This window comes from Notolabrus celidotus, chromosome 13 (assembly GCF_009762535.1).
Source record: "Notolabrus celidotus isolate fNotCel1 chromosome 13, fNotCel1.pri, whole genome shotgun sequence".
Classification (NCBI taxonomy): Eukaryota; Metazoa; Chordata; class Actinopteri; order Labriformes; family Labridae; genus Notolabrus; species Notolabrus celidotus.
Window position 1 is genome coordinate 7,737,525 of NC_048284.1, and position 27,548 is coordinate 7,765,072.

The 27,548-nt window shown below is 37.3% G+C and overlaps 4 protein-coding genes across 4 annotated transcripts; all 4 read left to right on the forward strand.

Annotated features, from left to right (window-relative positions):
- The first annotated feature begins 1,998 nt into the window (after positions 1-1,998).
- Positions 1,999-15,582, forward strand: LOC117823616 (interleukin-31 receptor subunit alpha-like). Its single transcript, XM_034698850.1, has 16 exons — positions 1,999-2,474; positions 4,741-5,010; positions 5,436-5,565; positions 5,657-5,841; positions 5,928-6,046; positions 7,079-7,102; positions 7,238-7,397; positions 8,038-8,120; positions 8,258-8,477; positions 8,634-8,798; positions 10,614-10,715; positions 10,795-10,938; positions 11,017-11,157; positions 12,686-12,770; positions 12,876-12,957; positions 13,581-15,582. Exons 1-16 carry the CDS (start codon positions 2,420-2,422, stop codon positions 14,073-14,075), a joined length of 2,460 nt encoding a protein of 819 aa, XP_034554741.1. The 5' UTR covers positions 1,999-2,419; the 3' UTR covers positions 14,076-15,582.
- Positions 15,583-16,980: 1,398 nt separating this feature from the next.
- Positions 16,981-21,087, forward strand: LOC117824275 (rho GTPase-activating protein 11A-like). The gene is made up of 8 exons (XM_034699730.1): positions 16,981-17,249; positions 17,329-17,425; positions 17,757-18,013; positions 19,776-19,927; positions 20,005-20,106; positions 20,191-20,364; positions 20,457-20,538; positions 20,739-21,087. Exons 1-8 carry the CDS (start codon positions 17,074-17,076, stop codon positions 20,857-20,859), a joined length of 1,161 nt encoding a protein of 386 aa, XP_034555621.1. The 5' UTR covers positions 16,981-17,073; the 3' UTR covers positions 20,860-21,087.
- An 880-nt stretch (positions 21,088-21,967) lies between these two features.
- LOC117824276 (neuroendocrine protein 7B2) lies at positions 21,968-26,043 on the forward strand. The gene is made up of 6 exons (XM_034699731.1): positions 21,968-22,323; positions 22,724-22,949; positions 23,456-23,605; positions 23,797-23,909; positions 24,351-24,404; positions 24,615-26,043. The coding sequence occupies exons 1-6, from the start codon at positions 22,321-22,323 to the stop codon at positions 24,729-24,731; spliced, it is 663 nt and encodes a 220-aa protein (XP_034555622.1). The 5' UTR covers positions 21,968-22,320; the 3' UTR covers positions 24,732-26,043.
- A 67-nt stretch (positions 26,044-26,110) lies between these two features.
- On the forward strand, positions 26,111-27,525 carry grem1a (gremlin 1a, DAN family BMP antagonist). The gene is made up of 2 exons (XM_034699732.1): positions 26,111-26,216; positions 26,374-27,525. Exon 2 carries the CDS (start codon positions 26,376-26,378, stop codon positions 26,913-26,915), a length of 540 nt encoding a protein of 179 aa, XP_034555623.1. The 5' UTR covers positions 26,111-26,216; positions 26,374-26,375; the 3' UTR covers positions 26,916-27,525.
- Positions 27,526-27,548: the final 23 nt, after the last annotated feature.

Below are 27,548 nucleotides of genomic sequence, written 5' to 3' on the forward strand. Positions count from 1 at the left end.
GAAAAGTGCTCCCTATTGCGAAGTGCGACCAAGCGGATCTACACATGTTTGCGCATGCGCTAAGCCTTAAATCTGAGCTTCCTCTTCTTCTTGCGGTTGGCAAACAACGTAAAGGTGCATTACCGCTACCTACTGGTATGGAGTGTGGATCTGGAACTCTAATCTTCTTTCTCTAAGAAAAAAATAATAATAAATAAATAAACAAAACAAACAAACAAAAATATAATATCATTATAAATATATATAAATAAAATCTAACAAATTAAAACACATGTTTTAAAATAATAAAAAAAATAATAATAAAGTAATAATATCAAAAACTAAATCGTCTTTATCAAATTTGTTCTATTCAAAAACCTAAACCTAAAAGTAAATAAATAAAAACCAATAAAATCAAATACAATAATACCTATATAATTATATATATATGTATATATATATATATATATATATATATATATATATATATATATATATATATAAAATAAAATCTAACAAATTAAAATACATTCTTTTTAAATAAATAAATAAAGTAATAATATCAAAACGAAATCCTTTTTATCAAATTTGTTCTATTCAAAAACCTAATCCTAGAAACAAATAAATAAAAAACAATAAAATCAAATACAATAATACCTATAGATATTTATACATATATATATATATATATATATATATATATATATATATATATATATATACATATATAAATATATATATATAAAATAAAATCTAACAAATTAAATAAAATAAATAAAGTTATAATATCAAAACTAAATTCATGTATTTCATGAACAGTCATATTTTTACCTTTATTTTTCAAGAAATGGAAATGGAAACCCCTAAGGTAGCAATGTTAACTAGGATAGCTGCCTGTTAAGCATTTTTCACCAAGGTAGCAAATCTCGACGGAACATTAGCTACATTACCCCTAACTACTTCCGGTGCATAAAGGTACCGTTACATTTTCTCGAAAATGTTATGAAAAACAACTTTTAAAAAAAATAATTTGGGTGGTATATATTAAATAACCCCGCTTCTAAACTAGTTGGAAGCAACTGTTATTAATATTATCTCATCCCCTTGATATCACATTTTCATAGCCAAGCCAAGTTTACCTTCTTTGTAAGTCATATTGGTTACCACTAGGTAGAGCTATTGGAGCAGAAAAAAACAAAAAACATTATTATTTTAAGACCTTTCTGAAGTGAAATAAAGACTGTATAATCATTTATTTTCTACATAGCTTATTCTGTCTTCTGTACATACTTTTGTTCTCATTATTTTCATTGAATTTGTATTTATATCGTATTAACTACTACTTCTTCTATTAATATGATTTGATATCCTTAATTATTGTGTATAGGAGCGACTTTAATTATTGTATTTCTGATTCTGATTCTGATTAAATACAATTTAAGTACCAAAATAAATATATCAAAGAAGGTACTATATCCTTTAGACTTTAGACAGCTAACTCTAGGTCAGCTTTAGGACTGTATTTATTATTATTATTATTATTATTATTATTATTATTATTATTAATAATAATAATAATAATAATAATAATAGTAATAATGATTATACTACTACTACTAATAATAATAATAATAATAATAATAATAATAATAATAATAATAATAACAATAATAATAATAATAATAATAATAATAATAATAATAATAATAATTTTATTTGTACAGCACTTTTCAATACAAGTAACAAAGTGCTTCAAATAAACATTAAAAACAGACAATAGAAGGAGAGAGTAAAAGCAGATGTAAAACGTTTAAAATTAAAATATATTAATTTCAAACAACCTGTACATGTACTGTGCTGGACTGTTAATATTTTGAAAATGTTTAATAAAAAGAATGTTAAAAAAATAAAATCAAAATAAATTAAAATCAAAATAAAAGCTTAAAAAAACTATTAAGGTGTGTCTTGAGTAGCGATATTTGTTCTCACTCTCTTCTTCTCTGATTGCATTGCATTTATGTTGGCACTGGGTTAAATTGTATCTGGAGCTTCCAAATCTGCCCCCAAAATGGATCGTCTTACGGTCATGTGCTTTTCCTGATAACTTCGTCAGAGCAGCTCGTCTGAAGCCCTTAAAGCTGAGCGCTTTCCTCTTCTGAGGCTCTGGGGATGAATATCTGAGTTTCACAGACTGTCGACAAAGTTACTTCACTTCCCCTCAGCTCGCTGTGCTTCCAGTTGAGTAATACCTCCCGTTTATTTCAGCGTTTGCTTCAGTTCCTGTTACATGATGGCCAAAATGCAGAGTTAGTGAAGAAAATGTAGTGCTGTTTGGTGAACAGTCTGTTACTACAGACACTGATTAGACGATAGGCAATCTTAGCTTTGGTCGTCAGCTCTGGATGCATTCAGAAAGACGATTTATTTTGAGATTAAAGAAATGAATCTTCATCTGGTCCAATTCATCCTGATTGTAATTGCCTCTGTTTGTAAAGGTAAGTACTACTATTACTATAACTTTAACTTTTTGATATTTCTTGTTCAGTATAAAGCATGATAATAAAAATCTTTTGACTTGCTTTAATCAGACCGATCAAAATGTTGCTGACTGTCTGATATGTCAGAGTGAGGATTTGGGGAAATGCTTTGTTTTGGTTTCATAATCATGTGTTTAAATCAATAGATGGATGAATTCTGCAAGGCACAATGTAAATTTGCAGCATTTTAATTCAAATGTCTAATAAGTATTATTTACAGTCAGAAATTGATCTTAAAGTTGAGGACACAAGGACATACAAAATAATGATTTATGTTAACTGCATTAAGCTCATTATGATTTTTCTCCAATATATTTAAAAAACCGCAAAGTCCTTGTTGCAACATTTTGAGACTTTTATACAGAAACTAAAACCGTATCATTCAGTCTGTCTTTTATTTAGAGTTTAACAATTTTATTACTTTAATTCTTCATATTGATTTTATTATTTTATTATTTTTAACTTTCTGGGTTATTTTTATTATTTATCTACTCAATTTTATTGATATTTTTTGCGTTTATTTTATCCTTACCCTTTTATATTTATTAATTGAACTATTTATATTCTGCTAATTTGATGCTTTAACTTATTTTAATTAAATAAGCCAACGCCAACGCCAGCCTCCTCACCCCTCTCACCAAACCCAAGCACCGAACCTGGGGGGACAGGGCCTTCTCTGTTGCTGCCCCCACCCTCTGGAACTCTCTCTCCCAACACCTCAGATTCTCTCCCTCACTCACCAAATTCAAATCCGGACTCAAAACACACCTATTTACAAAGGCTTTTAAACTATAATTGATAGATTTTTTTTTTCTTGTTTTGTATTTATTTTGCTGCATTGCTTTTCTTTGCTTTTTTTTTTTTGCACTGTTTTCCTTTGCTTTTCTATTGTATAATTTTATTTTATTTTCCTGTAAAGTGCTTGGAGAATCTTTTAAAGCGCTTTTATAAATTAAATGTTTTATTATTATTATTATTATTATTATTATTATTATTATTATTATTACACATTTTATTTTTGTTGCATTAGCCTCTGTTTTAAAATCAATATATATTTTTTTTAAATATGTCTTGCCATTCTTTTAGTTCTGCTTCTTTCTTGTTTTCGATCGCTGTAAAGCACTTTGAATTGCATTTGACTTGAATGAAAGGTGCTCTATAAATAAAGCTTGATTGATTAATAATTATTTATATTCTAGAGTACAAATATGACAATATTTCTTTTAATTCTCATCATAGCAAAAAAAAAAGAAAGTCTCTTGTTGACCTATCACATAAAAGGTAGACAAAGAAAATCCCTGTTTAGGACTCTGGGGAAAGCATGAAGAGCAGATTGAATTTGTTCTTTATGATTTTTGGAGCGTTACACTCTTTTAGAAGAATAGAATACAATATTATTAACCATTATGTTTTTTGTGTAGTTTTACGATCAGACTTGTCACTTGTATTTGACGAACTTTACTGTTGTTGGGTTTTTATTGCAAATTAAGGGAGGGAATATCCTTTTCAATTTTATTTCCAGGGCTTTTATGATACAAAGGAGATTTGCAGTACCACCATAAAGAAGATAGAGAAGCTAGAGAAGCTGCAGGACTACTATTAATAAAAATTATACATACATACATACACATTATTTTTGGGATGACTTGACAGTTACAGTTTTAGCTGTGTGATTAATGCAGAGATGTGCTCATCCAAGGTGTTCAAAGCAGGCTACTTGAGGTTAACATTTGCAAGAGTCAGAGAAAGGGTTTGCAGAGGACATTCTTACAGAGTCATTAGGTTTTGTTTTCTTGTAATCTCAGTGGTTGTGGTCAGACACGGGACTAAGGAACACATTTTTTTATAGTCTTACAGTTCAGCTTTTAACAGTTCTATGTCCCAATCTAACATCACTCACTTATTACTGCAACACTAAATCCACAAAGCTAATGATTGCGTGTTAAAAAGCTAAAATAAGATAACTTTTTGTACAAAGGAACGATCCCTCACTCTCCACTGCAACTCACACATGCTCATCATGGGAGTAGAGCATCAGAGGGAATTGTTTCACTTTGCTTGATTACATAGAGATATTTTGTGTCCTGATGAGTGTATCCAGTTTAAAGAACTAGCTTGAGAGTCAATAATCAGTGCTATGGTGCCTTTTGTTATTCCATTACTGTAAAAAAAAAATCGAATTGTTTTATCTGCACAACAGTACAAGTGTTCTTATCTCCTGCAGGTCAACACGAGAACAACTGCAATGTTGTCCCTAAAGATCATTACATTGAAGTGGGCTCTGATACCAAGATAGTCTGTCAAACTCCTTGTGTCCATGGCAAGGTCTTCTGGACGCTGAACAGCACAGAGATTGATGAGAGCCAGTCCAGTGCCATTAACTCCTCACACACGGTTCTGTCACTGAGGAACTTCACCGAGCGCAGTGCTACGCTGCTGTGCCACAGTGCAGCTACTCGGGACGTCCTCGGAGGCACCACCGTCAGAACATTTTGTAAGGATGATTTAATGTTCTTAATGTAGATATTGACTTTAGATGGGGTTAAGTATCTGAATTGTGGAGAGGACTTGCTCTCTCTGAAGCAATCCCTATTTGCAAAACCACCTGTTCACTACTCAATATCCTGCTAACTACCTGGCAAACAACTAAAGACATAAATAAGTTGACAAAGGTTAATACTTTTGAGGATGACAATCTGAGTCACTCTAAATTATAGGATGTTTGTATAAGGCCACACAGGAGCAAGTGAATGGAAAAAAGGATAGGACCTAGCACTGAGCCTTGGGGCACCCCATATTGAATATATACTGCAGCTGCTTTTGCATCACCTAACAAGCATAAATGGCTTTCTTTCAAGTATTATCTCAACCAGTCCAGAATTGAATATGTATTTATCTACTGACTTCCTTTTGTTGTAGCAAAACCCAGCAAAATATCTTGCATCTTGGATTATGAGACACAGGGAATAATCGGTGTACCAGAGCTGCTCACGTGCAACTGGGAGCATCTGATTAATCCTTCAAAGTATACAAACTACACTGTACTAAGGTATGTTTACATTTTTCCTGACAAATGCATTGATAATTCTATGTATTGGTAATTTATGAAGGCATTCAACATGTTTCTTTTTTTTCTTCAGTTCCTCTTGGTCACATGAATCCCAGAGTGAAATCTGCAGCTCGAATGTAACAACATGCACAGCCAAGTATAGTAAAATATTAGATAAAATACCTCTTCTGGGGACTTTCAGCATCACTGTGAGAGCTAACTCTACAGCTTTTGATACTTACTCTGAGACTCAAGAATTCACTCCATCTCACATATGTAAGTAACAAAGTACATTTTGTTGAGAAATATGAAACAAAAAAGAATTCTCTGTGTTTGATTGTTTTTTTTTGCATGTTCCTCAGGGAAAATTGTGCGTCCAAAGCTAGATGTAAGCACCCACCCTGATCGTCTGGTGGTTAAATGGACCCAAATGGGTAGCTCAATGGTGGGTAACTGTACCTGTCAAGTCAAATACAGCAAGGTATGTCACTCTTCAATCACTTGGATGTGTCATTGATTATTTTAACTATTAACTGGACACCACTTTTAAACTTTAAACTGTAAAATCTATATTGAATTCTGATGTTATCAATAACAAAATGGAAAAGGTTACCAAAAGAGTAGATCTGATGGTGGGGAGCTAAATGCTGTCATAATGTACCGCTGTGTTTCATGTTGATAGTTCAGGTATCTGACAACCTTACTCAATTCCCTACTCCTAGACTAGGGTTACACTTTTAAAAGTAATTGCACTTACACAAACATAGGAAATCATACAGGATAAGCCATTAGCTATGGTCAGGCAACAGCTAACGTTAAGCATCCAGACACCTTCTAGATGGAATTCTAGATTCTAGCAACGAAGTTACCAAAAGCTTGTTAGCATTAGAACTCACTCACACCAGACATCCGAAACTCTGACTCACTACCCCTTTTCAAATCAAAACTCAAAACCCATCTGTTTCAATCTGCATTCTCTATCTCATTTATCTGCCTCATTTTAACTTGGTGTTACTCTGCTTGTTGTGTTTTATTTATTTTATCGCGTTGGTTTATTTATTGTTTTAATCTTTCTGTTAAGTGACCTTGAGTGTTGAGAAAGGCGCTTTTAAATAAATATATTATTATTATTATTATTATTATTATTATTATTATTATTATTATTAGAATTGGCTAGTAGTAAAGAATTAAATAACTAAAAAAATAGCTACTTAAAGTACTTACTTGCTAGCATGGATGAATAAAGTATTTCTGGTTCAGATTTTGAAATGATATGTGGGAATTATATGCTTTATTCATTCATTTATTTATTTATTTATTTATTTAAAGTGACAGTGAAGCAGCACTTGCTGTGATCTAATCTATCTCCTACTGTCAGAACACTACAGTTTGTTTATCTTTATTACCCTAAGGAAACAAAAAGTGTAAAAACTAGCACTAGCCTCTATTTTTGCTAAGTTTAAGAACATTTTTAGGATGTTTTCATTGACAGGCATTTGTGTATCTGTTCTAGGCCAACATTGAAAGATCTCCAGAGGTAAGAGACACATTATTTCATGGATCTCATATCAACAAAACAAAGCTAGGATGTGTCAAGCGTTGGGCTTTCTAATTCTTTGGTAGAATTTAAAAGGCATTTTTCTGACCAAATGTTTCTGTTTTATTTATTTAGAGGGTGATTGATGAAACTCTTCAATGTGAAGAGAGAGGAAGCATAACCATTGCACATGTGGAATCCTGCAACACCTACAAATTTGCAGTCCGTTGTGCTTTAGACGAGGCTCCCTGGAGCGACTGGAGCCTTGAGAAGAGAGTTCTGACGAGACTGAACAGTAAGGTCTACGTTAAGACTGCATGAATCCATATTAGCATTGAAAAGATCAGGTTACTTAATCCCTTATTCACAAAAAATATCAGTCTGCTCTTTCAAATAGTTTACACTATCACTACTATCGCAGGTAGAACAACAGATCTTATTCAATATAGATGATGTCTGTAGTCTGTAACATTATCACTGGCTTGTAGAGGAATAAACTAGCAGCTCGGGGTTATGTAATCTGATTAACTTTCAGGTTTGGACTTGAATGTGGATATCTTCACACAGTACAATACATAGTTAACTCTGTGTGACTCATGAGAGATTAAAAACTGTTCCTGAATAAGAAAGTCCAGGCCTGACGCACAAAATGTTTTACAAACGCAAGGATAATTCATTTACAAGCACATGGTAATAGTCATAAGTGCCAACTCTAGAAGAACAAAGAATCAATAAATGGATAAAATGAAATTCTTGGGAAAAATCAGGGAACTAAAAACAGCTGCTACCATGAGCTCAAGATTTCCTTCTCAGTGCTTTTTAATTGGTAATTTTGGCTTCAGACTAAGACTAAAATATTTTCTTAATATAATTTATTGCTGTATGATTCTGTATATTTCTGTGTGAGTTTTTGGTAACTTTCTAATCGTATACAGTGACTAATGTGAAGCTGCAACTTTGGAGAATCATCGCTAAACCACTGAAAGAAGGATCAAGGAAAGTTCATGTCATGTGGACGGTAAGGAAGACCTTCTCTGCTTTTCTAATCATATTTCCAAAAGCATTTCCAAACTTGCACTTTAACTTCGAAAACAACAGAGAAGACAGACCCCTTAGATAACTTATCAACCTCTTTTGTTCTCACTATCCACACAGGGGATTCCTTCAACATGCCAAGACACATTAACCTACACTATCAAGCTGATTCCCTTAAAGAAACACATGACTGGAGCAAATTACACTGAAACTATCATGTGTGGCAATGCAACTTGTGATGTTGATGTGGACCAGGATGCACACAGAATCCTTCTCACCATGCTCCGAAATGACGCCCTGTCTGTGCAGGACTCTGTTTATGTTCCAGCTGTTGGAGAGAGTGAGTCTAAATGCTATCGATTGTGCATACTCAAAACAGCAACCACAGCTTATGCATCACAGTGACACATTTTAATGGAACAATGCTTTCAGCAAATGCATGTGAGTGATCTAATATCAGGCTGTTAACTTCTTCTCACTTGATGTCGTTTGGCAGGCCTCCCTCAAGTTACCGACATCCAGACATCAACCCTGGAAGGCGTTATTCTGGTCAGCTGGAAGGCTCCGGTTCAGCCTGTCAGTGGTTACATGATCGACTACACCCATGATGGAAATCAATATTCCTGGAAGGAGAGCGAATACACAAACATTACACTAAATGGTAGGTTAGAGAACACACATAGAGAGGGGTAATTGAACTTAACATGGAACATGAGTCATCATCACCTCCATGCTGATTCATGCTCTGTGACTGAACTGTGTCTGACAGACAGATCAATTTGTGTGATATTTTTTATTGTCTGAGCTGATGGGAATGCTGGACGGAACAGACCTTTATGAGCTTCTGCTTAATGCATTAGCGGGAAAAATCACAGTAATTTTCATAAACAGTGACTCATGTCTCACAGAGACAGATACACTGGAGTCTGCCCTGTCTGATTACTTTCAATGAAACAATGCAGCATGACTAAACCTACCTGGAAATCCTGTCAGAGATGCTTATTAGAGGGTATAACAACTTCAGAAGTCATTACTTTTACGCCCTCCTAACTTCAGATTAAGGGAGGATTTATCTATCTCTGTAACTTTCCCAAACCAATAATGCAACATTCAATCCCACTTCCTGACTAGATTTGCTATCTGTGCAGAGATGAGATAGGAGTTGTGGTTTTATCCTATTTCCTTTGCACTGAATTCAATCTTGATACAGGTGTTATTGCCACATTTCATGTGAACAACAGAATGCAATAGTGGGAGAGGCTCTTTGAAAGCTGCTTTTCAAAGCATGCTGCACAGAGTAGCTATCTCTGAAATATTTAGTCATGCTAGCAGCTGTATCCAGCTCCATGCCAGAATGCAAACACACTCACAAAAATCCTGGTAACAAGGGATAGTTTGGCTACAAGACATCATAAAGGTGTCCCTTGTGTCCACAGTAAGTCACTGTCAACAAAAATTAGCTAAATTGATCCTCTAGCACCCATTCTAGTTTTCTGGTTCCTCAAAAAGTATTGAGGGCCAAAGCTATCTCCTGTGGGTAATACAATTCCTATTGAAGTATCCATCCACACACTCACTTATCCATTGATCCATTGATCCATTGATCCATCCATCCATCCATCCATCCATCCATCCATCCATCCATCCATCCATCCATCCATCCATCCATCCATCCATCCATCCATCCATCCAATCTATTAATTTAACCCTCCATTCATCAAAACACTAATTTATGCAACCATCAGTCCACCCATCCACACACTCACTTATCCATCCATCCATCCATCCATCCATCCATCCATCCATCCACCCATCCACCCTAGCATCCATCCATACAGACATCAACCCATCCATCCATCATCCATCCATCCATCATCCATCCATCCATCCATCCATCCATCCATCCATCCATCCATCCATCCATCCATCCATCCATCCATCCATCCATCCATCCATCCATCCAAACATCCATCCATCCATCCATCCATCCATCCAAACATCCATCCATCCAATCTAGTAATTTAACCCTCCATTCATCAAAACACCTATCTATCTATCTATCTATCTATCTATCTATCTATCTATCTATCTATCTATCTATCTATCTATCTATCTATCTATCTATCTATCTATCTATCTATCTATCTATCTATCTAAAAACTGAAGGTACCAGTCAGGCCTTTGCAAGTTTTATTTGATTGTTTACAAACGTTTGATTGAAAAATATGTGCATTCCCATTGGACCATGGATGCATCTTGCCCTTTTTTGGTCTCATCTCTTTACTGGCAGTGTTTCAGAAAAGTAAAAATCCAGCCTTTCAGAAAACACTAAAAATGGAAAGCTCAACTTGGCTCATGGGCTAACAAGCTAAAGAAGACCAGAAGTAGAAGTGTCACATTGTCGTGGCATTCAGGTGTTTTAACAATCACACTTTACTGTCAGAGAGTTTCATATGAATCTTCTTTTTCCCCACAGACCTGCGGGACAAGAAGCCTTACAACATCACAGTAACTCCCCTCTTCAATGGAAAGACAGGTCACAGCACACAAGCTCTTCAGATCTGCTCGAGTGTTGGAGGTACACAGTCCAGATTTTTTCAAAGTTTGTAAAAAGGTGTCATTTCTTTGGGTCTGATTTTGAAACCTTATCCATACAGATCCCGCAAATGTCACCATCATCAATGTTCAGGCTTATGACAAAAGTGCCATCGTGAGCTGGGATGTGAAGTCGCAGGTGGAGTGCAGAGGAGTCGTTGTCAGATACACGGTCTTCTTCAGCACGCAGAAAAGACCACAGCTCAGTAAGGACTCCTGAAAGTTGCACAAGCTATTCATTTTCTTTCTCCTTTTATGGCATTTCTCTCCTGTTTTTCTTCTAGATGTCACTCTAGATAGCACAAGGCGGAACATCTCTTTGAAAAATCTGACTCCAAACACCCATTACCATGTTTACGTCAAAGCCACAGCTCTCACTGGGACTACCCAAAGCAGTGAGTGGCTGTTTATAACCAAGAGATTCGGTGAGTACTCTACTAAACACTAATTTTACTCACACTTCAGCCATAGGTAATGCCAAGGGAATCTAAAGAAATCATGGAAAAGTTTCATACTTGCCTGAAATGACTCACAGATGCAGGTTCATAAGCATGATTTCATAGAAGGACGGTTTCCAGGAACACATTTCTACATTCAGGATTTGTTTGATCTTGTTGTTAACATTCTAGATAAACTCTGAGTCAGAGGTGTTACTTTTTCCACACTGATATTTTTGGCAGTCAGAGTGTGTTGAACCAGTTTAGACAGTTGCGTCACTAGTGTTGGAAGCATGCTTCAGCATATCTGTGGAATGTGGAGTCAGCTATGACTCTCCAAGAAACAGCTATAAGTTCAAACAATATCATCCATTGTTTCATCCATCCATCCATCGTAACACTTATCCACCCATCAATCCAAACATCCATCCATCCATCCAAACACTTATCTATCCATCCATCCATCCATCCATCCATCCATCCATCCATCCATCCATCCATCCATCCATCCATCCATCCATCCATCCATCCATCCATTCATTTTAGTCATCAATCCAACCATTTATCCAAACACCAACTTATGCAACCATCAGTCCATCAATCCATCCATCCATCCATCCATCCATCCATCCATCCATCCATCCATCCATCCATCCATCCATCCATCCATCCATTCTATTCATCAATCCAACCATTTATCCAAACACCAACTTATGCAACCATCAGTCCATCAATTCATCCATCCATCCATCCATCCATCCATCCATCCATCCATCCATCCATCCATCCATCCATCCATCCATCCATCCATCCATCCATTCATCTGTATGTCCATCCATCCATCCATCCATCCATCCATCCATCCATCCATCCATCCATTCATCCATCCATCCATCCATCCATCCATCCATCCATCCATCCATCCATCCATCCATCCATTCTATTCATCAATCCAACCATTTATCCAAACACCAACTTATGCAACCATCAGTCCATCAATTCATCCATCCATCCATCCATCCATCCATCCATCCATCCATCCATCCATCCATCCATCCATCCATCCATCCATCCATCCATCCATCCATCCATCCATCAATTCATCAATGTATGTATCCTTCCAACCCTTCAACTGTCTGTCAAGTATCTGTCATTTCATCCATTTATCCCTCCACTCCTACTTGAATCCACCCCCCCAATTTCATCTGCCCATCCATTCATCCATTCATCAATATGTTTTCCATCTACCATCTTCCATCCATCACTCTAGACATTCCCCAATTTATTTTACTATATTATAATCCATCCATCAATTATCAATGTATATATCCATCATTCATTTATTGATCCATCCAACATCATGTATTTATCTGTCTATTAGTTCATCCATCCATCATCACTTCATCCACTCCTCGATATCAGCATCCACCTTTTTATTTATGATTCCTCTCTCCATCCATCAGTTATTTTGGAAGGTGTTCTTCTGCTAAACAAACTCCATTTCGTTCTCCAACAGACCCAAGACTCTTCACAGCTCTCCTCATCTGTGGAGGCTTCACTATGGTTCTCCTGTTAATCCTTGGAGTATGCTGTGCTGTTCAGTAAGTTAGAGTTTGGGATGTTCTGCACTTGATATCACGGTCATACAATAGAAACCTGTCAAGGTTTTTTACATCACAAATTGATCCAAAAATGTGTCCTTTGAGGTGGAAGAAGTTCAAGGAGAAGCCGGTACCTAACCCTGGACTCAGCTCTGTGGCGTTGTGGTCATCAGCAAGTTGTCAAGAGGTAAACTGTAGCGGCTGATGGACTGAGATGTTTAGATTTTAGATTATTTAGAGAATCTAACAGGTGCTGTTTTATTGAGGAGATAGTGATTAATGAAAACAATTGGCTTATTTTAAATTAATTTGATAATTACTGTAAATATTGGCTCTAAGTAAGAGCTGAAACAAAGATGAATTGATAAAAAACAACATTATTTTGAGTATGTAATATTTCAGAGATAGAATATGATTCAATTATTATCCTACATTTTATTCAACATGAGTATCTTATGTAAATTTGTAATGATTTTGACCCTCTCATGCATTTCCAGGTGCACAGTTTAGCCTGAAACTCATCAAATTTTGAATATATTGAGACAAAAATGAGCTTAGCATTGTTAGTTTGCTTTAAATACCCTCCCATTGTCTTTGATAAATGTATGCACTCTTTGCATTAAGGGTATATTTACATTTTTTGACCTTTGGAAATTAAGGCTCACACATAAGTAAACAGGAAGTGTTAGGAATTCACCCCACCAACTTTTGTTTTATTTCCAGAGTAATCCACTGAATGAGCTTGTTTTCAAAAGGTGTCACATTTTGTCCTTCTGTTGGCTGTATTTGATTCTTTGTTGGTGTCCTCAGGGAACAATACTGCCCCTACCATTCAGTAATCCACGTGAAAGCTGGTGTGACAGAGTCTACCCAGAAGAAATAGAAGGATCACAAACATCTATTGAACCTACAGACTGTAAAGATAAACCAGCCATGGTTTATCTTACCAGCCAAACAGTGGAATACACAGTCCCTGATGTAGTTCCAGCAGCAGACACGCAGAATGAAGGTCCAGGTGAAGCTGTAGAGACGATGTATCCATCAACCTCAGGAGAATCCACAGCGCTGCTTCTCTCAGAGAGCAACCAGTCCAGCCCATATCGAAGTCAGAGCTCGGTGCAAGCTCTAGCACAGAGGACCAGCAAACAGGGTAAACATGTTGCAGTGACACAGCAAGAAAAGACTGAAACACCCACTGTGTATGTCACTTTGGACATGTTTGCCAAAGGCAAAGGACAGCTGAAAGAGATAGAAACCAAACCACAGGACACAAAGAGACAAGACCAGCCGATCAGCTCTGAATGAAGTTACCACCAGGTAACTCGGGATCTCTCCAGCTCTCCATATAGTGCAGAAGTTTCTCTGCTTTTTCCTTCAGTGCATGGAATCCCTTTTTTCCTCCAACTCATAAAGGTGCCCACATGTGTCCACAGCAAACAGCTAGTCATCGGCTCTACCAGAATCAATCATTATTTGGTTTGGTTGTATTTTTGTCTGTTTGAAGTCTGCAGACCCAAACAGCTGATCAGTGCGCTGCAAGCGAAAGAGCATGTCTGTGTTGCATCTGCAATTAGTAAAAAAACAAAAAGGCTTTCTGGTGGAAGAGTAGGTGCTGGAAAAATTCTCAGTAGAGCATATACTTAAACCGAGGTGAGTGCTTGGGTTGGGAGTCTCTCAAAATTAGCTAAATTAAGTGGCAGACTCGGCCCCATCTGCAGAAAACTGTAGCCTAGCTTGTGTGCTGTTTCTCCTGGCAGTTACTCAAATTACAAATTTCATACACCCGCACTTCAGAATAACTGAAATATCCCTTTAATCTTTATTTATCTAAACCTAATAAAACTGGTAATAAATGTTACATCAAATATTTTCTTTATGTATTTCACTTGTTGCTTTGAAACAGTCATAAAGATCAAGCATAAATCAAACATATGCTTTATTTTTTAGAACTCTTGCAGAGCACATTTTCAAGATGTAACTATTCCCCTCTGGCAAAGCTCCTGAGTCTCATTTTATACAAATCCAGGACAGCCTGCTACTGAAATTTTCAAAGTTGTCTTTTCGCACATGTCTGTAAAGTTTGTGAAGCATAAGGTCAATGCTGTCAGGCGAGGATGGGGTCTCGGGAAGCAGGTCATAACAAGAAAAGGATGCTGTCATGTTTACAATATATATTACATGGTGGGTAAAAGCACAGTCTGACACTTTGATGTCATTTTTTACCTTAATAATAATACAGCATGTAAACAGATGTATTCACAGTACCAACAGGACATACTGAAACCTGTTGCACTCTCAAATTGACTCTAAACTCAGAGTGAATCATTCAGCTGTTAGTGTTCACACATGGACTAAACTCCTGGAGACTTTGGGACATTTTCAGATTTTTACTACATGTGTAAATAAGGTTCAGTCATAGCATGCTTGTTGTTGATGTAAATAATGCTCATAGTGTATAAACTGTAAAAGGCATACATTTCTCATACATTCCGTGTTTGTAATGAGCTATATCTGGACTTGTTATAGTATTAACAGTGCTTGCATAACACTTGGAAATTGTATCTCATTGCAGTTTACCTCTTAAACTTAGCATAAAGTCTACAGAAAAAGACAAGTACTTTTCATTTGTTGCTTACTAACAGTGTAATATTTATTTGTTGTCATGCACCTTTAAGTATGCCTCAGGTACTTCATAATATGTTCAACAAAAAGCTACAGAAATTGCCCCTAATAAGCTGTTTAAAGGTTAAATTGAAAGCATTATTTTTATTGTTTCATTTTTGTTTGTTGTATTTTTTTAAATAAAATTGAACTACCAAAATAAAAAGTTGCATTTAATGAATATCCACAAAGTGAAAATAGAGGAACCTGGTTTTTGTATTTAAACTATTTTAAGGGCTTAATTAAAACACTTCACACACACACACACACACACACACACACACACACACACACACACACACACACACACACACACACACACACACACACACACACACACACACACACACTGTTGTGACCATTTGTCTTAAAACCTCAATAATCAAAATGTCAAACTCAAACTTTAATGAAACATAATTAAAGTGTCACTGATGCACCTTGGGGATGTAATGTACGCAGGCCAAAAAAAAAAAAAAGGACTAATGTCCATGCAAAGGTTTAGCATTTCTTAAGGTTCATTTTTGGATAGCAAGCAAGCAAACAATGAACAAAGAAAGATCATGGCTCCTGCTGCCTCTCTTGCTCTGGTAAAAAAAAAAAACAGAGGCCCACCAAGGTGCATACTGGCCTTCTGCCACCTACCTACCTTAATAACCTCAGGTGCCCACAGTACCTCCTAATCACCAAACAAACAAACGAAATACTAAATACACAAAAATATAAATATAAAAATAAATAATAAATATAATAAATTAACTATAAAAAGAAAAGTTAAGAAAAATCAAACAACTAATACTACTTATTATTTGTAAACTAATTAAACAACTAAATACAAAAATAAACAAATAACTCCTTCACACACAATCGGTTGTCAATTTTGCCAGTTCTTGTAAAAAAGACTGGTAGGTAAATAATTTCAACCCATAATTTTTAATTCATGGGCAACTCAACCGAAGGCTAAGGCACGACTCTTCAGTGGTGTACTCAGGGAGGGCGATCGCCCCCCCCCCCCAGTGGTCTCATGTCCAAATGAAACCATGCTAGAGAGCCCTCTTGGATTCCACTGCAGTAGATAAAACATTAAAAATTGCTTTCTTAGGTGCTCTTTCAGTGGAAAATGCATGAAAAAGTGCCTTCTCGATGTCCCTCAAATGTGTAAAACATAAAAGAGTGTCCCCTGGATGCCCCTCCATGGAGTTCAATGTTAAAAAAAAGTGCCCTCTGTATGCCCTTGTAGTTAATTATGGTATGATATGTTAATTTTGTAATATAATCAATAATATAGAAATAAATAGTATTGTGTTTTTCCTTTTTTCACAATTAAATTTCCCCCACAATTGGTCACATAAATATTAATATTTGGTGCGGATTCATTGTCAACCATCGTGACATGATTTTCCTCCTCTATAAATATTTTAAATATCAACATAGTACGACATGAAAGCTAGTCAGTAGCTAATTTAAAATCCAAAGGCCGTATTTACCACCTTCCCAAGGTGACCTGAACACATCACTTTCCCCTCACTTCCTTGTCTCAAGTGCCACAGGTGATACTGATTACCATAATACAGCTGCCCTATTTCATTCACTGTTGACCAGCAGCCCCTGACCTGCAGAGTGTTTGACGTTTCCAAATTACACCATGAAGGTTACAGACAGAAATGTGATCCGGTTTCACCTTCAGGTTGTGTACGGGATCACTGTGAGGAGCTTTGAGAAGAGGAAAGACAGACTATTCATGAGTGGGGCAAAGATCTTTGGTGTTCCTCTGGAGAACTTACCCAGGAGATACATCCCTGAGTTTGGACTGGTGCCGTGGTGAGTGGGAGGATTCTACATTTACAATCAGATATGTCTGTAGATTTTTTGTCTCTCTATTTAAAATGTTGTGTCTCAGCTTTTTAGTGGATGCTTGCTCATTACTTCTGGAGCGTGCTGGAACAGTGGGCCTGTTTAGAAAGCCAGGCTCTCTACCCCGCATTAAGATCCTTAGGGTGAGTCATGTTGTTTTTATAAGGCACATTTAAAAACACCTCATGTTGGCCGAAGTGCTGCACAACCAAGGAAACAACAACCATAAAATAAAACCTCAATACAAAGAGCACCATTATGTGCAGTAGTTCACATAAACAGTCAAGATGAAACCAAAAATGCAAGGTTGGATTTGTTTTGTTTTATGAATGCAATCTCTAGAATATTTACAGCACCATCTGATGGTTGGAGTTAAAACTGCGTCTGTGTTACCCTGCTTTCTTTCACTTGGATATGTGACTAAAACAAATTGTATAGTCTGACTTTTCTTCCCACTTCTTCTGTCCGTCTCAGGCTAAGCTAAATCGTGGAGAGGGGTGTCTGCCTACAGCTCTCCCTTATGACGTGGCGACCCTCATAAAGCAGTTCTGCAGGGAGCTGCTGGAGCCGTTGTTTCCCTCTGAGCTCCACGCCGCTCTGCTCAAAGCTCAGGCTCTGTCCAACCCTCCGGACCAGACTGCAGCCCTCCAGCTGCTGTCCTGTCTGCTGCCCGCCAGGAACTCCTCCTGTCTGCACTACCTGTTGAATTTCCTCTCCAAAATCTCACAGAGGTTTGTCAAAAATAGTAACACAGTGAAGTTTCAACCTGGTAAAACAGGGGGTCAGATTTTGGTGAATATCGTGTAGTTATCTGTTAAAGAAGGAAACAGAAAGAAGTGCCGGTGATTCTTCTGTGTATCACTGATTTAGTGTAGATCGGTGAGGCCAAGTCGGCATCAACTTTAATGACACAGATCATACTTGAGACCCTGCTAAAAGAACACCACCTTTTGTTTTGTAATATTTTTCCACATAACAAGCCACACTTTTAGGTCTCTTTTAAAGTTCACCATCATACAATGATAACTGACATTTTCTGGAAATTATGACACATGGAAATTTAATAAGCACATTTGCTAAAGCTATATCAAGCGGCAACCTCCGGTCTAAAAATATGAGTCCAATGCAGAAGTGCTAAAAGCTGCAGTTCATCGAGGATGCGCTTGAGGCTGGCTCCAGAAGTACCAGAAACCACATACACACCAATTCAAAAAAGCCGATCTTAACAGCAGAAATAAACATGTTTACAAACTTGATTGACAGGCGGGAACACTGTAGCTGTTGGCTAGGAGGCTCAAAGCCCGCCTCTATACGTCACAATCGCTCGACAGCAGCAATATGGCTCCCGCCGATGATTGGCCTCAAAACAGCACTTCAGAAACAGATGGGTGACATCACGGATACTACGTCCATATTTTATACAGTCTATGAGCTAAATATGTTGATCATATTATTGGTAACATTTTTTTAATTTTTTTTTTAAAGTTATGTTTCTTGGGCATTCTTGCCTTTTTAAAAAAAGCTTTTAAAAAAAGAAAGCTGGAGAGAGACAGGACATGTGGGGAGTGGAGAGTGGGGGAAGACATGCAGCAAATTGTAGAGTCTGGGAGTCCATGGCTTCTCGGGACTATGGCCTCTGTACATGGGGTGTACGCTTAGATCGCTCGGCCAACAGTGCCCCAGTTTTTCTTTTATTTAGTCTGTATTCTACCAGGAAAAACTCATTAAAGTTAGAAATCTGGTGTGCAAGAGCGTCCTCGTCTAGATGGGCAGTTAACAAAGTTCCCTGCAAACAATAAGCAGCCATATATTCAAACATAATACTCATGACTATAATACATTAAAGGACATATATTAAATAATTCCAGAAAGTATTTGTCAAGATAAATAAAGCGTAAAAGCATGTATGTCTCGCCTTTTGCTTTTGCAAAGGTCATTAGAGCAAAGTGTCTGACCATGTACTGGAGAACGGTCCATTGGTCATTGTTGGATAAAAAGGATAACAATAGGCATTTCTCATTTTATTCTTTCATACAGTATTTACTGTTTTATTTATTTATTTATTTAAAGGGACAGTGCATATTCATGAACATTTCAGCATTTGCATCAATGCAAATGTGCCAGAGCTAGCCATAAGGCTAACTTCTATCAGTAGTCCCCGGCAGGTCAAAATTTTAAATTTAAACAGGCAATTAGACTATTTAAACTAGGCATTTCATGGTTATCCTGAACACAACAAGTACAGTTATAATATATTCAGAATGTGCTTCAAACTCTCAACCTGTTACTAAAACATGCTGGAACCCCTCTGCCTCATAACTGTTAGGAAACAAAGGTGTGTAGGTTTACAGTGATCAGCATTAAATGCATGGTCTATTGCTTATATTACATTACGAGTACAGATAACTAGAGGTTGTTTTAAGATGTGATTCCCTACTCTTTGTAGTGACTGGATGATTGTGTTCTCTGTTTCATCCTCTGTGTCACTGTCAGATGCAGTGAAAACTTAATGACCAGCTCCAACCTGGCCACAGTCTTCGTCCCTTGTCTGTTACCTCCTCCAAACAAGGCAGAGATGTCCGAGGGACGACTGGAACTCAGAGTTCTAGTTCTTTGCACCTTCATTGACAATCCTCACCTATTCGGTAACAATGAATAACTGTCACAATACTCTATGATATTTATGCAGGCTGGATGTCAGATCTTTGTGTTTCTGCTATAGGTGTGATTCCCAAAACTGTGATGGACAGTATGGACTTCCTGATGAATTTCCATTTTCTGAAAGACGCAAAGAAAGGACATAAAAAACGACACAGTTTCAAAGGTAAGACGTGATGTCAAAATACATATATATTATTGGTTGTTCCATTAGCTGTTTTTCTGAATGTCTTCTCTGAAATACTCTAAGGTATACAATCTGCAAAGACGCTACCCTGGACAAAAGGGAGGTCAAAGGTCGAAGCTCTAGTCGCTGAGGAGACACAAGAGTCGACCTCAGGAGGCAGACCAGCACTCAGGAGGAGCCTAGGCCTGGAGACGTTCCCAAATGTCCAGCTGTTCAGGACTTGTCTGCCTGGTGCAGGTAAACACACAGTTAACAGAGAAACAGTCTTTATGTTATGTCAAGCTTCCAGTTTTACACGATTTAATGATATTAAATGTGTCCACTTGTAGAGAAAAGTTTCAGTCCTGCAACAGCTTTGTTGGACAGTCCTCCCAAAGAGGAATGCAAGACCCCACAAGAGAAACCAAAAAGGTGATTCTTTAAATGTTGAAATAAGCCTAGGAGAGAAATCAACAAAATTGAAGTGTAAAATTCATTCAGGAACTCTAAGATATTTGTATTGTCACTCAGCAGGTTTATGTTAAAAGTAGTAACCATAACAAGCCAAATCAAATACACATAATCTTACATTTTGTTTGCTTTGTGTCTTTTTTTGTCTTCTCTCTTTTCAGAGATCTGCGTTTGAGTCATTTCCAGAGATTCACCAGAGGACTGGATGTAGAAAGCTCTCCTGTGCTCACTGGAGTCGGGAAACTGCAGCTCACACCGTGGAAAAAACGGCACTCACTCTAAAGGATGAAATACTAGTCAGAAGTCATGTGGGTTGACCCACATCACAGCAACTTATCATTCTGACATATGATGGACCAGTTTTTATTTGTAAGATGACATGAAATGGTAAAAAGTGTTTGATCAGTTTATATTTTAACATTGAATGAATGTTTATATTTGACTATTTATTTCTCAGCTGGACTGTTACTATACTTTTATATCACAATAAATTGCTTGCTGAATAGCTTTCATCTGTACATTTTATATATATACTCTATAAGTGTTGGCAGCTATGTTGAGGTAAAACCAAGAGTACCACCAGTGTTAAGTGTTTTAAAAAAATGTGTTGAATAATACTTTTAATTGATTACATATGGAGGATTAAAACCAATTAAACATTTTTTGTTTGGGTCACAATCAGAGCAAAATACAATGACACAAATTCCAAATGTACAATGCCTGTTTTTTGTTTTGTTTTTCTAACAAAACAATCAGCAATGTCTCTGCATTCAAAGAAAATTATAATAAATCAATTTCCGACTGTAAAATAATCAGATACATTTTTCTGAATAGAATAGTTAACCAATAGGCAAAGGAACTGATGCAATTAACATACAAAAAATAAATTAAATTTCAAAATTGAATCAAAAAATAAAATTTAACTTAAATTAAGAAATTTAAAAGAAGAGAGAGATAGGGTGAGGAGGTCTAGGTTAGTGGAAGACTGGCAATGAGTTAAAATAATTAAGAAAACAATTCAATTTTTTTTTTTAATTATTAGAACTGCCTTTCACTCTTAGACTTATCTTCTATCCTATCCTCGCTAAAAGAGAAGTAAAAGCTAATACCTGTAATTGTAAGGAAACATTTTATTAATTAAAACAAATATATGAAATAGTGGCATCCATGCTGTTAGTATAAAAACAATCAAAAGAAGTTAACATGTCAGCAAAATAAGACAACATTGACCTTCTCTCTTGGCTTAATTTAAGTGTTTTGATTAGCACAGACTCTCCTGTCGCCTGTGCTTCCTCTCCTCGCAGTGATGCTGTGTTCAGCCATGAAAGATAAATGGTACATTATAACAGCCAATGAGAAGGGAGGGTTTCTGGTGTCCTGGCAACAGTATCTCAACCGTGAAGTGAGGCGGATTGCATCCTTCTGCAAGGTTGCATAATGGTAGCTATGATGGATACGGAAGTGGTGTATGTCCTTCAAAATAAAGTGAATTAAAAATATCTGTAGCAAGACAAAGGTTTGGGTAAGCTAATTTTTGAACAGCACGGTTGAATATGAATCTATATTTATGCCAAATTAATATTGTTCGGATTACCAAACCAGCATTATCAGCAATGAGGAATTAACCCCTTTTTATCATTACTTGAATGAAGCAAGCTTTTATTTTGAAGGCCTTAGTGTGAACACTCTTGCTGGCTTAACCTAACAGTTGTCTGTCGCAGCAGGCAGCTTCTACCGTCTGACATGGTAAGATAATAACACGACATTAACACTGTTTTCATTAATTGTGATGTTTTCTTGAGATAAAATCAAACATTTTACAAAACATGTGTCCGAATACGATTTGTTTTTGCTAATTACAGCATTTTTTTCCAATCTGACATGACATAGTTGGCTATTTATAGACTGCCTCTGTTTACTCTTTGACAATGCCTTATCAATAAAGAGGAAATTCATTTTTTGTCACTGTTCCGTATTATTAATATAATAAACAGTGAGTGTTGCTTTTTTTATATGATGCGCACTTTCATCTAATTAGCCTGTTGTGTGTCCACGCAGCTGTATTTGCACACATGACAATTACACGCCTCTCCATTTTCTTTTTCTCGTATTATGTATCGTTTGTGGGTTTTCTTTTCCTCTCTAGATGACAGACATGGGTCCGGCGATGCGGTTGTCGTTGTTCGGCCTCCTTCTGTGCCTGCAGCTCGGCAGGGCTTCAGCCCGCAGCCCCCGCACGGTGGACCAGGTGTCCGAGGCCGACATCCAGCGGCTCCTGCACGGCGTCATGGAGCAGCTGGGCATCGCTCGGCCCAGGGTGGAGTATCCTGCACATCAGGCCACTAACATCGTCGGGCCTCAGAGCATACAGGGTATGATGGTTGCAGTAATTAACTGTGGGGAGTATTCAGCATGTAGATCCAGGTGAAACACAGAAAGGGATGCCCTGGCTTGTATAAGTCTGTTTACACATGAGGCATGAGAAGTGCAGAATACAGTACATATTAATACTACACCAGCTGTATATTTCATATTATATGAATATTTTAGGCTGTGTATTATTTCCCATATTTCGAGCTATGAGTCTTAGTCTCTGGTTTTGATTGTTTTAAATAGTTTTCCACAATTTATTTGACCCATATTGGTTCAATTATATCATCATTTACTTTTATACAATCTTCTTCTCAATATAAGCCTTACAGTTAATATTTCTCAGGCTTATATGCAGAACAAGTTACAAAAAAAATACTTAGATGACCTGGAAATATGTGCTGAAACAACCGCAGAAGTTTTTACATTTCACATTCTACATTAGTGCTTCATTGATGCCTGTGAGGCTGCGTTGGTGCTGATTGTAGTGCTTGTGTTCCCCCACAAGGTGGTGCTCACGAGGGGCTGCAGCACCTCGGCCCCTTCGGAAACATCCCCAACATTGTGGCTGAGCTGACGGGCGACAACGTTCCCAAAGACTTCAGCGAGGACCACGGGTACCCAGACCCTCCAAACCCCTGCCCCCTGGGAAAAACAGGTGGAGACTGCAGTCCAAAAGCACAATACTTATTAAACACTGATGTCTCTTCATGGAAATCAGTGCTGCCATGGTGTCTTTCTGGTCTTCATTTGCTCTGTGATAAATTACATTTTAGCATTCCTGAAGGACAGTGAAGATGACGCACTGTCTTCATCTTCTTCTCTGTCTGTGTGTCTTTACGTTCACAGCATCAGATGGCTGTTTGGAAAACGCTCCGGACACGGCTGAGTTCAGCAGAGAGTTTCAGAAACACCAGCACCTGTTTGACCCGGAGCACGACTACCCAGCTCTGGCTAAATGGGTAAGCAAAGAGTTGGACTGTTTCTTCTTTTATCAATAAAATGGAGAAAATGTTCTTAAATAGGCAGTGTTAGAAAGAAACTTGTTACTTTTAGTGCTCTAGAAGCGCTTTGTTATATATTCATTTAAATAGAAAGACCTTAAAATACATCTTCGCATACATTCAGTGTGAAACTTGTGTATGATAAATCTTCATTTCTGCCTCCTGCAGCTTTATTTCTCTCACAAACATGAAGGTTGAGACTATTTTCATTTAAAAGAGCAGCTAAACTGTATAATTTGTTTTGTCTCGTCTGAAGAATTTTCCCTTTGGATATTTTTTTATATCCTGAAAACGAGAGACAATTTTCTTTTAACTGTTATTTCCAATCAAGTCACTGCAAAGCGAAAGAAACATGATGATTTAATGTCTGAAGTCTGATTTTTATGCGTTCCCTTTCAGAACAAGGAGCTTTTGTACCAAAAACTAAAGGGAGGACCCAAAAGAAGGAAAAGGGTGAATTGTTTTTCTCTTCTTCTTTTCTTTTGTTATTGTCTGAAAAAACCTCAACACCACTGAAATGTTCCCCTGAAGGGAGCAGTGTACTCTTAAACTCTCTACGTTTCATGTGTTGTTTTTTTAGGAGGGATAAATCTTGACCTACATTTGTTAGACGTTAATACGCACAATATGTATCGTAATGACTTGTTCTCTACCTCCCTGCAGAGCGTGAACCCTTACTTGATGGGCCAGAGGCTGGAGAACGTGGTTGCCAAAAAATCTGTTCCTCATTTCTCTGAGGAGGAGGAGGACGAAGCACCTACTGCCAAATCCACAACCTAAATTCTCCTGCACCTGCAACACTCACTGTAATATTGAAAGTATACTCTCAGAATCAAGTTTTTAACACGTTTCAACACTTTGGTTATCAAATAATGGAAGTATGAGCTCAGAAATTCAGATAAAGTAAGGTGAGAGAAGTTCCTGTCCTGCTTTTATTTGTTTTAATGTAAAGACACTAAGGAGCTGAGATCTTGTTCAGTATTTAGCGGTATCAGCCTCACAGTGAGTGCCGTAGATCTTACACCTGCATTCCAGAGAACATAAAAATCATTAAAAAAAAACAGTGCTTCAAGGAAATGAACCTTCAAAACTTTGATAGAAAAAAATCCTCTGACATCATGGGTGACAACTTTCCGTTCATGACAGGAAAAGTGCAAAATCTCAACACCTAGTAGAAAACACTCACCATCTGTGGAACTCCACACTGTTGCAGCTTCATTGGACTTTTGCACTCAGATTTCTTTTGCCGTTTTTTTGGAGTTAAAGGATGAACCTCCAGCAGCAAACTGTACCTACGACTTAGTTTGAAAGTTTCTCTTCAGAAGGAAATAGTTGTCCAGTAAGTGATACAGAAATTCAGATAAAGACCTCTTTATAGAAATTGTTCTCAAATGTGTCAACAACCTCCAAACTCATGCTGATGTAAAAAGGGATTCCTATTTGATAAGATATCATCTCAGTGTCCCCCTCCTGAGATGATTTTTACTTTAAGTGTCTGCAAACCATGACCAAATTATTAATACCCTTTTATAGAGTTACTTATTGATTGAATTATTATGACAAATTGCTAGGGACCCCCATTAAGGACCCTAATTTGCTGACTACATTTTTGGCCGGTGGAAATCCATGTATCTTGAGATTTCACTCTTTACTTACCTAAATGGTAAAACACAGTGTGTTAAAAACTTGTCTGTAAGTGTACACCTTATCCACCACTGTACAATAATAAGCTGTATAAAGATATATTGACTTAAAGGAATGTTGAATAAGAAAGTTATTATATTCATGACTGTACAGGCATTAAGTAACACACACTAAAGTTTATTTTTCATCTTAATATAACAGTTTATATCCTTAGATTGAATACAGATCTTATTCTTTGAAGTGCATTTTAAACTGTCGTAGCTTTGTTCTGTCATGTAACGGGTGCCTGATGATTCCACCACTGTTGCATGGCATATTCTGTAAATCTGTTCTGTTCACGTACATCAGAGATGTGTTGAATCAGTGTTGGGTCAATTCTCCTCCACATAAACGTTTGTGTTTTTGTTCTGTAAAGTCAAATAAAAGATTTATCTGCATTGAGAAAGTCTGGAGTTGGGTTTTCTTCCCTCTGAGAGATGAAGTGAAGATCAGGGTTTTGGGGGTGTGTTCAGTTAAAGCTCAGTTTACAAAAGCCCTTTGTGTGTGTTTTAAAGCCACAACAGAGGACAGAGGGACAGAGGAAGCACGTGCTGGATAACATTTTCTTTGAAGAGCCATCAGGTAACTTATATCTGTGAGAGTTATTAAGGATTATTCTCATTTGATCTTTTCTTAGAGGTTAATAGTACTATTTTTGGTGCGTCATACGCGCGTAAAAGCTGTGCGTAAAATTCTCTCCATCTGTGGCTAACTTACGCGTTCCTCCCTTTGGCTCCAGTGATGAAGACACTACCAGCGATGATCTCTGCAGCTGTTTTGGTGCTACTGCTCAGCCCTCTGTGGAGTACAGACGCCGCCAGCTATCAGGGCGCTTTTCCACATCCAAACAAATCCAACCCAAATGAATCGGACAGATGCCAAACTCCCGCCATCGGTGGATTAATTTCTCACGTGCCAGGGCCTGTAACCTCAACCGACGAAGTTCTGGAGTCCAGCCAGGAAGCGCTGCACGTTACGGAGCGTCGCTACCTGCGTCTGGACTGGTGCAAGACACAACCGCTGAAGCAGACCATCCAAGAGGAGGGCTGCCTGAGCCGGACCATCATCAACCGCTTCTGCTACGGACAGTGCAACTCCTTTTACATCCCGAGGCACAACTACCAGGACGGAGACGCTTTCCAGTCGTGCTCTGCCTGCAAACCTAAAACTTTCAGCACCGTTACTTACACTCTGTTCTGCCCGGGTCAGACACCCAGCACCAGGAAGAAACGGGTGCAGCGCGTGAAGCAGTGCCGCTGCACGACGATAGATACGGATTAGAGGCAGACCAAATCATCCCAGGTCGATTACATCTTCTTAGATTGGTGGATTTGTGCAGATTTCCAACAAAATAAGAGGACGGAAAGTGCATTCTAGTTAAAGGACAAGTGAACTCACAGGAGCCTTTTTATGAATATAAGGAAGAGCAGCAATTTGGAAGTTAATTTGCTGAGAGCATAGCCACAAGATGTTGATTCTGACGCCTTGTTCCCTCTAAAATAACTTTTTAAAAACTGTCAAAATACATAAAGTGTCAAGTTATAGTTTCCTCAAAGTTAAGTGCAAGTAAAAGTTTAACAGATTTGAGGTTCCTAGCTAAAATATTTTAGATGCAGGATGGACTTTGACCAAAGTTTGGAGTTTGGTAAAAGTGTTAAATGTGAATAAAAGCATTGAGTACATTAGTTCTTAACACGTCATATTTGTTGCACAAATGCAGGCTAAAAGAGGAGCAGCGTTCTTCAGTGCATATATTGTTTCCACTGTGTGGAATGTAAAGCTGAATTCTGTTGTGATATAGACACTTTGGTATTATAACCTGCACTGCTTAATGCCACTTCATCTTATTAATGTGTATTAAATCGTCTTTTATTGTAAAGTTGCTTGTAAATAAAACAGCTGCTCTGAAATCAC

Excerpts from the sequence above, each read along its gene's own strand:
- LOC117824275 (XM_034699730.1), top strand. The coding sequence starts at position 17,074 with ATGAAGGTTACAGACAGAAATGTGATCCGGTTTCACCTTCAGGTTGTG. Across the intron at positions 17,426-17,756 it reads CCCGCATTAAGATCCTTAGG|GCTAAGCTAAATCGTGGAGA; the intron begins GTGAGTCATGTT and ends TGTCCGTCTCAG. Across the intron at positions 20,107-20,190 it reads AAAACGACACAGTTTCAAAG|GTATACAATCTGCAAAGACG; the intron begins GTAAGACGTGAT and ends AAATACTCTAAG.
- LOC117824276 (XM_034699731.1), top strand. Across the intron at positions 22,950-23,455 it reads CGGGCCTCAGAGCATACAGG|GTGGTGCTCACGAGGGGCTG; the intron begins GTATGATGGTTG and ends TTCCCCCACAAG. Across the intron at positions 23,606-23,796 it reads CTGCCCCCTGGGAAAAACAG|CATCAGATGGCTGTTTGGAA; the intron begins GTGGAGACTGCA and ends TTACGTTCACAG.
- LOC117823616 (XM_034698850.1), top strand. The coding sequence starts at position 2,420 with ATGAATCTTCATCTGGTCCAATTCATCCTGATTGTAATTGCCTCTGTT. Across the intron at positions 10,716-10,794 it reads GATCTGCTCGAGTGTTGGAG|ATCCCGCAAATGTCACCATC; the intron begins GTACACAGTCCA and ends TTATCCATACAG. Across the intron at positions 12,958-13,580 it reads CATCAGCAAGTTGTCAAGAG|GGAACAATACTGCCCCTACC; the intron begins GTAAACTGTAGC and ends TGGTGTCCTCAG.
- grem1a (XM_034699732.1), top strand. The coding sequence starts at position 26,376 with ATGAAGACACTACCAGCGATGATCTCTGCAGCTGTTTTGGTGCTACTG.